General features: G+C 42.6%; 1 protein-coding gene across 1 annotated transcript in view; it reads left to right on the top strand.

The window, feature by feature from the left end:
- The window catches only part of ARID3B (AT-rich interaction domain 3B), a 45,893-nt gene that overhangs the window by 10,693 nt on the left and 22,204 nt on the right, over positions 1-12,996 (top strand). The window contains exons 3-4 of the mRNA XM_019533307.1: positions 7,496-7,567; positions 9,226-9,298. Of these exons, the coding sequence (XP_019388852.1) occupies positions 7,496-7,567; positions 9,226-9,298 (145 nt within the window). The remainder of the gene's footprint in view (positions 1-7,495; positions 7,568-9,225; positions 9,299-12,996) is intronic.

Raw genomic sequence — 12,996 nt, 5'->3', positions numbered from 1 at the left:
CCCATTAGCTGTGCATTTGCAGTTAAGCTCGTGGGATAGTGGGGAAAAGACTGTTCCACAGCAATGATTAATTCCTTAATGGATATTTGTGATTGGGAAATCACCATACTTAGTTTGAAGTCTGTCTAGAAATACCAGAATTGAAGTACTTCTGGCAGACAGGTATATCAGGTTTGAGTTAAGTTGTCAAAACTAAGTAAAGTTCCTAGTTGTTTGTGGTAAAGACCTTGGGCATTTGTACACATGCTTGTGCTCCAGCACTGGACACTTTTAAAGGTGCCCGGCACTGCGGCACATACATTTTATAAACAGCAAAATGCGTATCGGCTCTGAGAATATGGAGGTGGAGCACTTGTGAACTAAAACACAACAAAGGTGTTTCATTTCAAAAGCTCACCACTGCTGTTTTCTCAACACTGACGGGCATTTTGCCGTTTATACAAATGCATGTGTTGAGCAGACTCAATCAATTGAGTCTAGTTCGATGCGCCGGATCTCTGGCACATCGGAGCAGACAAACATATGTGTATAAATGCCCCTTGTTTCTTCACCAGTGATGACTTCCAGCATATGCACCAAAAATAAATATATCAGGAGAACAAACTCATCTGAACTGTCCTTGAAAATACTTGCATCGGGGAACTTTGAGAACTTTAGGGTGAGGTGCACCTCTGGCCTGGCATTCACTGTGCTGAACTTTTGCATCCTGGTCTTTCTTCCTCTCTTGTATTAGGCATGGGATGTTGGTCCTGTAGGAAATTAGACTCTTCCCCAACATATAGGGTGTTGGGAAGGTGCAAACTTCCATGAAGTAGAATGGATGAGTTCTGAACAGTTTAGTCAAAGGGAATTTTCAGAATCTGGCAATTGTGAACTTGAAGAGGCTGGAATGGATTTGTCCTTCTGTTGGTGACCCATTTTTATTGCTTTTCCTCTTGAGGAAAAAGTTAATTCTGTTTTTGTAGGTAGGACAGGGCACTGAAATTGCTCTGGACATTGAGCTCTGTGTTAATACGATATTCTTAATAAGATATTCCAGGTGGTTATGGAGTAATCCTAAAATAGCTTGTTCTCTAATTGCTTCTAACATCAGGCCAACAGTCTCTGAGTAGCAGTTCCAGGGAACCCTTGGATAGCTGATTAGCTATTAGGGTTTTGGTGGGGGTTTGGCGAAAAGGGAGTGGGGTGGGCAATATCTGGAGAGAGAGTCTGGAGGCTGGATGCTCTCTTTAGGGCAGGACCTGTGTTCAGAACTCAGTTTTGCCTGCTGATACCTCGTGACAGTCCCGAGTGAAACCAGTCGCTCTTTGTAATGCTGTGTCATCTGTGCAAGAAATCTCAGATGAATTCCAGTTTGTCATATCTCAAGTGTGGTAGCCAAGGAAGCGAACACAAGCCAATTCCCTGTATAAAAATTAGGAAAGGGACACTTAGCATTCTCCCAAGTACAAATTTTAAATACTGATTTCTACTTCCTTCTGCTTCTGTTGTCTATAAAAAAGATGTTCTAATGACTTGTGAAAGGGGTATTGAGGGTTTTTTTTTCAGTTTTCTGCTGTTTATGGAGAGAGAGTCTTTCTAGTTTTAGGGTGTCTTTGCTTTCCGAGGAGGAATGGATGATTTGAATTTAATCAGAGCTAAATCCTCCCTGGGAAATGTCTTTATCACATGAAGTGCCACTTGTTTCAGTAAGCCTGTAAGCTTCTCATCTGTAACTAGGTAGCTGTTTCTTAATGTTTCACCCATTCCAGCTGAACTCAAGTCACTAGTATCAAAGCACCATGAATTCAGGTGGCTGCTTATTGTCTTAAGTGAGTAAGTGTCAAAATCTCTTTTATCTGGTGAGCCAGTGTCAGCATCACAAAACTGCCATGGCAGTTGCCATTTTATGGGATCCTAGGCTGATAATTTTGGCAAAGCGTATGAAAACCTGGAAGCATTGAGGGGGAGTTAGTCCCTTTAAATTGCATATGATCAGCGGGGATCCTGGTTTTCTCTGATTAAGAAAACCCCATTTTTTGGACTAAAAATAGTAACTCAAAATCCGCATTTTTCCATGATTAAAACAAAATGCCACTCTCTATCCATGCATCCATCCATTAGTGGTTTTATTTTGGTCATGGAAAAATGTGGATTTTGGATTACTTTTTTTAATCCAAAAATTGAGGTGGGAAGAATCAGGATACCCAATGATCAAGGAAGATCTTGCCTGTCAGCGTGCATAGTGTAGTCCAAGGCTCGCCAGATTATAAATGGCTGGGGACAACACACTCCATAAGCAGCTCCAGTGGGGGCTGCATCAGCACAAGACACAGGCCCCCCAGACCTCGTATATGCACAGGCCTGCTTGCCCAGATCCCTTAGGTAGATACAGACTGTCATGCTTTCCCACAGGGTTGGCAAAAAAAAGTACTTTTTTAAGTTTTCACCAAGATAGTGGTCAAAACTGGTTTAAATCATCTGATACTGGCTTTCATCAAGCAAACCTTCTCAAATGTGCCAGGAACTTCTGTAATGGTAATTACAAGAGATCAGAATACCATTTAACTCTTGCCATGGCAGCCTTCAAAAAAGCAAAATTAAAATACATGTCATGTGAAGAGTTGTGTTGATGACAGTGATAAAATTTAGAAAATGAGATTGTAAGAAGTGTTTTTAGTTGGGTCAGACCATAGGTCCAGTTCTAGTCAGTCTCCTGGCTTTGGCCAAGCTGTCCTACCAGACCAGGAAGGAGATGCTGGCTGGTGGGGACTTGAGTATGTTCAGGGTTGTCTACCTTTGCCTCATCTGTGCACATCCCTGAGCAGAATTTCACTATGCAGTGTCCAGTGGCTCTTTAGAGGCCTTTGAAGAACAGGGGGATCTGGGTAGAGTCTGCAGCATGGTGTCCTTCCTTGGCACCCTGGTTATTAGCCTGTAACCTTCATTCCTGTTCCTGTTGTGTCGCTTGGTGTCCCAAGAAATTAGTTGTGCATTTAGTGGCCTTCCCCTAGCCACTCCAGGAACCTTGTAATTCAGGTCCTTGGCCCAGTGCTGTGGCAGAAGTAGACCTGTCTCGGTGGTAGAGGACAAATGCTGAGGGAGGGTGAACAGGGCATGTTCAGTCTTGCAACCTCTGCTCTTCTCTCATTGCGGTTTCTAGCAGTCACAGGTTAGTAAGTTCTGATTCAGAGGCTGTCCCCTTCTCTATCACATCTAATACCTACTCTTTCCTCCATGAATTTGAACAATATCCTTTTCAACTGGGTTAAACTATCAACCTCCACAACAACTTATGGCAATGAGTTCCACAAGTTAATTACTCATTTCATGAAAAGATCCTCCTTTTAGTTTTAAACCTTCTCCCTAATAGTTTCATTTTATGTTCCCTAGTTGTAGTATTGTGAGAGACTGTAAATAATATATTCCTGTTTACTTTCTTTGCACCATTTCATATTTTGCAAATAATTTTGCAAACCTTTATCATGTCCCACGTTAAGCATCTTGTCTGAGGCTGAAAAATTCCAGCCTATTTATTCTCTCATATTGAAGTCCTTCCATACTCCAAATCACCTTTGTTGCTTTTCTTCATACCTTTTCTAGTTAACGTAGAGCCCTTCATCGTGCATATATAGTTTGGGCTAATTTTTTCCTGTGTTCACTTTGCTCTTATTGAGATTGGATTTCATTTGCATTAAATTTCCTCGGATGTGTGATTATTTCTGCAAAAACCAAGAAGCTGCAGAAGAACAATGTTGTGCGTCAAATTTCATGAATCTTTTAGGAAATTATGTTTCTAACTGCAAAGGCCACCTTAAGAATTGTGAGGGATTTGCTATGCCAGGATAAACAAGGTGGAACAGCCATGTGACATACATTAAAACAGTGTTTTTCATAAAAATGGTAGATGACCATGAGAATGACATTCAGGACAACATAGAAACATCAACAGCTTAGAGCTGTACAAAGAGACCCACCTGTGTCTGCAGCTAAAACCAATAGCAGATTATCTTGACCAACTCCAGGGCCAACATGGACAAATTCAGGTGTAACATGAATGGCTACTTGTAAGTCATAGCAAAGATCTGAAGTCTTGCGCATAGCTGATAAAGTCTAGATTTAATGATTGCATGACTCTAGCTCACTTACTAGCCTAACTATGTCATCTGTAATACATGTTACATTTGTGATTCACCAGCAAGCATGCATCATCGGCTTTAATAGAAAGATTTTTTTTTGCTTTTTGTTTCTGCCAGAATAACCTGAGAAACGGGCCAGAAGTGGAGAAAGCAAGGAAACTTGTTATGTGCTATAAAATACGAAATGCCAAAGTAAATGAAAAAGAGTCAAGGTCTAAATCAGACCATTGAAGAACCGAGTGAAGTGTCAAGTGCAGTGATTTTGGTTTTGTTTGTTTTCTTTTCATAGGTTAAATATTATTTTAAAATATTGCAAGCAGGCTTTTTATCTTCAAGAATAAATTTCAGTTTTTAAAATATTTATCTTCATTATTCACTTTTCCTTTAAAAAGTTGTATTTTACTTTTTGGTTCTTTTAATTTGAATGTAGTTAGGGTATGGTACCAATTAGCAATTAATAAGGTTAGCTATATTCATTCAGGTAAAGGCTATTCTTTAAATTGATTAATTTTGTTTTGTTTTGTTTTAAATCAGGCCTAATATCTTTACAGAACATTATCACCTTCGGACCTTTTTTTAAAATTTTCTACCTAGATGTACATACACATTTATCCTTTATATGGCATTAATAAACACTTTCCTAACTGCCCAACCTGTTTTGGAAAAGCCTGTTGTCAAAACTTAATTAAGACTGGACAGTTTAAGCCAGCAGTTAAAACTGCTGTGGTTGAAGGTGTCCAACCTGTTTCCCCCACTATGTAGAGTATATTGAGAGCTACAGAAAGGATGTAGAACGTAAATGGTGCTGTGTATTGTCCTCAATATTTTGATAATCTGACAGAATTTGAAGTGCAATGCAAATTTTTAATGTTGTTTTAAAAGAAAGCAGAAGATGTATCCCTCAGACTGCTTTTCATCCCCCATGCAGTTTTTCTGCTGTAGTAACAACTAAGAATATAAACCTCTTAGCTTTGGAGGGTTGTCAACTAACTTATGAAGCAATTAAATAATGTGTTTGTGGGTTAAACAGTTTTTCACACTTCCTCCCTACCTGGAGGAGCTCATGCATATTCTCCTCCCTTCTCTTTCCTGGATTTACAATGAGAGAGAGATCACAGCACGATTGAAAATTTAAAAAGCCTCTCATGAATGTGGGTTCTTTGATTCTTTTTTGGGGGGAGGTGCATGCCCATCTAGAAGCCCTTTAAAGATTTTCAGAACCTGAATCCCCCGTGCTTTGAAAAGCAGGTTCACTTAGTTCTCTCAGGTTGAAAGGAATCAAAACTCATGGCAGAGGTGATATCTTTTATTAGACCAACTAGATATTTGCAAAAAAAAATCTTTATTTGCAACCTTTTGGGCACAGGCACCCTTTTTCAAGCATAGGAGATTGCAAAGATTTTTAAAGTTGTAAAAACTGGATACCTTATATCAGGCTGTTGGGTATCCAGGCTGTAGGTGTATTGGTCTAGACTGGCAAAAGGAATCAAAACTCATGGGAAATCTTTTATTAGGCCAACTAGATATCCGCAAACAAATTACTGCATTTAAATGCAGTAATTTGTTTCCAAATATCTAGTTGGCCTAATAAAAGATCTCACCTCTTCCACAAGTTTTGATTCCTTATATCAGGTTGAACACTCAATATTACCAGTTGCTGTTGGAGGGCTTGGCTTGCATGTTTTACTCGGACTGTTCACACAGGCTTGTTGTTGCTCCAAGTTAACTGGCTTCTTATCAGGGTTCAGGAGCAGCTGGATGTTACCCTCATTAGCAGGAAGCTGTGTTTTTAATCTCTGTTAGCAAAGGACATCCAGATGAATCCTCCTGCGAACAAAACTGGTCTTCAGATCTCTTCCCAGAGTGTTGGGAATTGGCCTGCTGTAATAAACAGCTGACATAACAGAAGCGGCAATAATCCCCCATTAAATATCTTTCAGCTGATGGGGCTCACTGGATAATTGACTTTCCAGCAGGAATTACTGGCTCAAACTAAATCAGCAGGCATTAGGGCAGCCCACTGCTGTGTTTATAAAGGGGGGAAATGTAGCTTTGCCTGGCTTTGACGAGTGCCATTCATCTTTGTAATTCAATGTATATGTCACTACCAGGTGACTCACAAGATTTTGAGATGTTAAAGTGGTTCTCATTAAAATAGATCTAATGCTTTTCTGTGGGCTTTAAGATGCTGTGCATTTGTAATCAGCATGGTAAATGATCTTGAGTAATCCTACCAAGTAAAGATGGATATGCAACATGCAGTCTCGCTCCCATGTTCCCAAAACTACTAAGTAGCCATAGTCAACTGCTGTTCCAGATCTAGTAATTAGACTGAACAGTGCAGGCCCAACTGGTGCTTGGCCTAGTGAGAAGTATACGCCTTAACTGGCTGTACTTTCTGTGTCCCTGTAAATAAATCCAGGAACTGCTGAATCTGGATTTCTCACATCAAGCTTGATGCAGGAGGTGGGTTTGAAAAGGGTTCTAGTCCCATTATATTCCACCCATTTTCAATCCTTTGATTTCTCCCTAACGTTGCTTTTGTGGGTACATTGGAGGTCAGTCTGGAACTCTTTTGAGCATGAAGAAAGTAGAGTCATATTGCTAATAGAAAGGACTGAGAGATGATCTCTTGGCACAATCAGGATTCACTAGAATGAATGCTTGACACCTGCTACTTTAAATCCGAGCTTTAGTGATCACAGAATACGTTCATTTGCCTAAGGCTGGCCACAGATAATGCGGAAACTTCGTTCTTATATTCTCTCCTCATTTGGCTTTAACTGTGAAGGTGTTAAACCAGATGACAGTGCAATTGAAAAGATACCCTACTTCAGATATTGGATCAAGGATATTAACCCTGAGAAGAACATGGCCATTTAAATTGGTCAGGGATTATTTCCCCCCCTCAAGAGAAATGATCTTTTTGTGAAAAGGGAAAATTTCAACTTTATTGAAAAGTATGGTTTTGGAGTAATGTTGTAGCCATAATGGTCCAGGACTTTATATATCACCCACAAAAATCCTTGATTCTTGCATCTTTTATTGGACCAACTACATGGTCGGGATAGATTTAGAGAAGGTTTCAAGTGCAATGCATTCTTCTTTAGACAGCACCCGCAAAAATTCTTGCCTCTGAAAAAATGTAGATGTTTTAGGGAAGATTGAAATGACAGCCCCACTTTTTTTATGGCCACCTTAACATGAAATGTTATTTAAAAGATTACATTGTTTTCCAGTTCCCTCTACATCCACGTCCTCTATACCAGGTATTGCCTTTCTGTGTCTACATGCGTACACTGTTATCTGACTCGCCACCCATAAAGCAAGAATATTGTCTCTATGGATCCCCTCACCCTTTAACTTTTGTCCCCCAGAACGGAAATCTGAGTTGGAGTGAAGAAGCTGATGGAGGCCGAGGAAGAGAGATCTCTCGTGACTTTGCCAAGGTCAGTCTGTCTAATTATTGGGGTTTATCATCAGTGGAAATTGGGGGCAGGGAAGGAATCATTTCTCTTCATTGATAGAAATTACAAATCACTGCCTGTTCCTCTGTGGTTTGAGTGTGTGAAGTAACTACTCTGAAACTGCTCATTTCATGTTAAGGTGACTACCCCCTGTGGTTGTGGATGTGTAGCGTTCAGCCATTTTATTGCTCTTAATGGTTGAAATACAGCTCACAATTAAACTTCATACCTACTGCACTTATGACAGTTACTATTTTTTTTATCAGCAGCTATCTTTGTGTGGAAGGACAGGGTTTAGCGTCTTAAAAGTGATTAGTAGATTTGGGCTGTGTCAGACTAATGGAATTTATTTTAAGCTAAGCTGGCTCTTTTTGAAAGGGTATAGTTAATTGCTGTATAAGTCAAGTGATGCATTTCCTTCCAAGTAGTGCAGTGTGTCTGAAGGGGTGGGCTACACAGGAAATGAACCCAATAAACTCATTTTCTTTTGAAAGAGTTGTGCTTTGAGTAGCTAACTCCCCATTTTGAAAGAGACAGGCACATGGTTATCTTGCTGAACCTTTGCTTTTCTATTGATCGTCACCTCGGAGCGCAGCTGTAACCAGCAGAAAAAATCCTCGATTTCCAGTTTATATGTATTCCATTTCTCTTCTGTGTGTGTCTCGCTTTCTTTAATTCTCATGCATTTAAAACACTAGGATATTTTATATGCAACTCAATTAACAATACTGACAAGTTATATTGTGACCTTGCTTTGCCTTTCATAAGTAAAAATTGGATTCACTCTCCAACAGCTAGTTGTATGATTATCTTGCCTCTGTCTTCTCTGAAATATCAGAATGGTGCTAAAAAGTAGAATTTATTATTTTTATTTTTATGGAATAAGCAGTTGAACAAGATTTGATCGGAAGCCTTGTTTCTTTAAGGCACTCTGTCAAAACATTTCTGCATAACTGTTTCTTTATTGATTGTCCAGTTAAGTGCTAGTAGTCTCTAGCTTATTTCAGAGGCACATCTCCCATGGAGCATTCCTTATTAACAGGATCTAAAAGATCTTTATTTTTCCCTCCCCTTTCAGGAGGTTGTCATAGAGGTGCAAAGCTCCAAGGAAAGAATAGAAAGGTCAGAAGAAGCCGCTTGTTAACCTTGTTAGTGCCTTGGGGATGTGGATGGGAGAGGTTGATGTTTCTGAGCCGGAGTGTTACATTCCATTTTACATTCCTTTCTTTCCGTTCCGGTTTTCCATTTGGCTCCAAAATTTCCATCCCCCCTTCGCCCACAGGTGGGATCCTCAGAGTCCTTTCTTTCCTCTCCCCCATCTCAAAAGTCCTGGGTTGCTTCCACACTTCAGTCCAACAAAAAGTTGAATCCCTACTTCTTCCAAAGCCCCTTTCTCCACTATGCCTGAACAGATTTGTGGAGAATGGTACAGAGCATCTCTCATCCAACAAAGGGGGCTCAGTCTGCCACCACTTCAGCCTTGACAGCTCTAAGAGTTTAAAACTCTGACTTTTAACTTGCTGTACAGCTGCAAGCTGTCCCACCATTGTATTGGCAGCAGAAGTCCAGGATATGTGGTGGTGGTATCTCTTCCATCTTCCCTTGCCTGGGTTACCTCTTTATTTTTCTTGATTCCTCAGCTGTATGAACTGGATAGTGACCCTGAGCGGAAGGAGTTCCTGGATGACCTTTTCATCTTTATGCAGAAGAGGGGTGAGTGAGTCACTTGCTTTGTTTGGATCATCTAAATGGGACAATGGAGCCCAGGCCCTAGCTTCCCCCTGTGTTGGGACTGGCTCAAAAGGAGTAGACTTCCCCTTCAGCTTGCTGGTTGAGTACGAGAACAGCATCATGACCTGAGTTAATTGTCTTGGGAGTAAAGGGGGCTGGGCAAGGAAGAGCCATTCTGCCTTAGAATATTGGATTATTGGAAATTCCCTGCTTTCTGCTCCATCTGTCTAAAGAAACAGGCTTCCAGGATTTATTTTGGAAGGGAACTGGCATACTGATTTCTGAAACGTGTAGGTAAATCTCTCCCTTCCTTGGAATAAAGTGCTTTCTTGACAAGTTCCCCTACAAAAGCCCCCAGCGTTTTATTTTCATAACTCAAATAGAGAATGTATGTGAACACCCTTAAAAATCAAAACCAAACCAAAAAACCCCCAAAACAGGATCTGTATACTGAGGCAGGGGCTCACATCTGTGTTTAGACCCAATCATCAGGGAACTGGGAAAACGTAAAAAGCATTGTTTTCCTCTTGTCATACGTATTCTTCCGACTCGGATTCTCTGTTTCATCTCCATTTGCTTAATTCAGTCCAGGAACACCCTTCAGAAGAAACTGTTTGTCATATGCTCAACCACTTTGTCAGGAGGCAAATCTGAGGTGGCAGCCCTGGAGTCACTCAGCTAGAATATGGTATAGATACTTCTCTGCCATCTTGGTATGCAAGTGTAGTTCCTCCAGTTAGCAAGGAATGATTGGTGAAAACTGCCTGTATCAGTCTAGCTAACAGCCCCCTGTGCAGTACAAAAATAGCCAAAGCAGCATTTTGTGGCCAGAAAGCTGTGACATGCCATACTGAAGTTTGTCCATGGATGTTTTAGGCAGATCTGTAGACGTAATCTTGCAACAGATAAATAATGTCCTCTGACATACTGATATGCAATAAAGAGCCATACTGCATCTCAACAAGGCCTGCAAGAAAAGGTACAGTGAATATTTGCCATAGAGGAAGGAAGAGCTTGTCCTTAACTCCTATTCATCATAGTATAATAATCTAAAAGCCAGCTTACTTTTCCTAGGCTCTTATAGAAACTGGTTCTTTAGCATGATTATGCCTCAAGAGATCTGGTAAGGAATTAAGTAGAGGTGCCACGGATACATCGATCTGATATTGGATCGGCACTGGTATAAAGAAAATTGACTATATTGGAAATCAGCCTGAAGCAGCTGATAAATTGGTCGATAAATGCCTGTGTGTGCGCACAGCCCAGCATGCAGGCAGTGAGGAACAGAGCCAAGCAGCGTGGGGAGATGCGTGCAACTGGTAAGTCTGTTGTGGTGGAAGGGGAGGGGGAGGGAAGGGGCTTGTGGGGGGGTGCAGATCAAGGACCTCCATGGTGAGGGGGGGAGTGGGGCTGGGATGGCACTGCACAGAGCTGTGGCTCATCCGTGAGGGCATGGGAGGAGGGAACATGTGCCCCTGGATTGGGGTGGGGCAGAGAGGGCCAGGCAGGCTGCAGCTGCAGATTGGGACTGGAGCTGGCTGTGCTCGGGGGGGACGGCAATGGTGCTGGGAGGGGGGTTATGGGGAGGGCTGCAGCCACCCCAAATTTCACCGTACCCTGCCCCCCCATATCCTTCTCCCAGCACCACTGTTGTCCATCCCGAGCGCAGCCCAGTCCCCAGCCTCAAAATGCAGTCTGCCCAACCCACCCCATGCGGATCATGGGGTACGTGTTCCCCCGTGCCCTCCTGGACAAGTGGCGGGAGCTACCAGAGGAGCAGCTTGCAGTGGTGGGAGCTGCACCCTGCCCCTTTTCCCGCACCCCCCTCAGATGAGCAGCAGCTCTGTCCTGTACCCGCCCCACCCTGGCTGGACAGTGCCTGCCCCAGCCCCTCTCCCTCCCTCACCTCGGGTGTTGATCTGTTCCCCTGTCCCCTTTCACCACAATGGGTTTACCAGCTGGACACAGCTGTATTGGAAATCAGATTGGTATCGGCTGATATGCTTCCTTAAAAATCAGCTATCGGTATCGGGCCCCAAAATCTCTATCGATGCACCCTTAGTGTCTCAGTCTCAGTCTTCTGAAGCCAAAGAACAGCTGGTATGGTAAACTGACTTCCTGGGACTGGAATTTGAGTCTCACCACTACTTGATCCCTTGGTTTCAGCAAGTATTTTTAGGTGCCTCTATTATGAGGCTCTAAGGCAGTCATTCTTAACCAGGGTGCAGCAGTTTCAGAGCTTGAACCAGTTGCACTGAGTCAAAATCAGTGGGCAAAGGCATAAGGCGGCCTGATTAGTTTACTTAAGAATTTTTTTTTTTTTGAGCTGAACGTTTTGGGGTAAAGGGATGAAAAATACCATCATCCTGAAAGCGTAAGATTGGCAGTAATGAAAATATCTAGGTACCTTGAGAGTGAAATAGGTTTAATACTGTTTCCTTCCAATTGCCTTTTAATTATTTATAAACAACACACTCCCAGCCCAGAGGCTGAGCTGGTTGCCAGCTGGCTGCTGTAGGTACAGCTTCTAATCAGCTGTGTATTCCCACTGCTTTGTTTTTGTGCAACTCTTGTTTTCCAGAAGGCTATTTAAGAGGAAATATATGAGCAAACCCAGCTGTGTGAATCATCACATCTGGCAGTGGAGGAGCAGTGGCCATTAATATGATCACCCTCACCCTGCTAAGTTCGCAAAACCCAAACCTCACACTGCTGGTTGTAGCTGGGGCAAGCCCACTCCCTCACATCTGGATCAGGGCTGGGCCACATCTCCTTCCCCATGTAGCCACACGCAGGTTGGGACCAGGCCATGCCTCTTCTCTCTCCCCACCCCTGCAGAGCCAGGCCATGCCCCCTGATGCTGGGGGCTTCCCCCACCCCCAGATGCTGGGTTAGGACTGGGCCATGCTCCCTTTTACCCTGCAGGGCCAAGTTGTGGCTGGGCTACCCTCTGCCCCCTTCCATGTGGCTGGATGTTGCCCACAGCACTGGTCCTGGTGCCGGGCTGGAGCCACTGGTGGGATCTAGTCTGCAAACAGATAGGGCACTGCCTATTCCGCCCACTGGGGAAAAAGTTGAGCATCACTGAGCTAGGCTGCACATCCCATGGGTGCTGTGGTATTTACCTAGCAGCCTTCATTTTTGTGGCAGTCCCCTCAAATGTCATTGGAAAGACTCTGTGAAGGTCAGTTGCTCAAACTTGCCTGGAAGCAGTGTAGTGTATAAGGGAGACCAGCGCAAGGAACTACATCATCTCCTCAGTATCTCCGATCTGCCTCTTTTTTTTTTATTTGTTTTGTTTTTAAATCCCAGGTAGTCATTCTGACTTGTAGCCTGGTTTCTCAGAGGCTGCACTTAATTATTTCTCTTCCATTTCTTTGGCTGGGCCACCATAGCATTTCCCTATGATACTTCACTATTGCAGACAATGGTAAAAGACAATTGTAGCTGCATATCAGGTAGACATTGTACGCACACGCTGAGTTCTGACATAGTCCAAATTCATGGTCATTAACATAGCAGATCGGACACACAGATCATAGTTCAGTCATCTTTTTGTGGCCCCATCCAATGCACAAAATTAAGTTTCTTTCCCATCTGAACACAGGTGTACTGTTCTGGAAGAGTCCATCAGAAAGACTGATAAACTGAAGCTTTGGTGCAGCTGAGAGCAAAATGCT

This window comes from Crocodylus porosus, unplaced genomic scaffold (genome assembly GCF_001723895.1).
Source record: "Crocodylus porosus isolate Cpor-Errol unplaced genomic scaffold, CroPor_comp1, whole genome shotgun sequence".
Classification (NCBI taxonomy): domain Eukaryota; kingdom Metazoa; phylum Chordata; order Crocodylia; family Crocodylidae; genus Crocodylus; species Crocodylus porosus.
The sequence above is the reverse complement of the archived record's forward strand: the minus strand, read 5'-3'. Positions and strand labels throughout refer to the sequence as shown.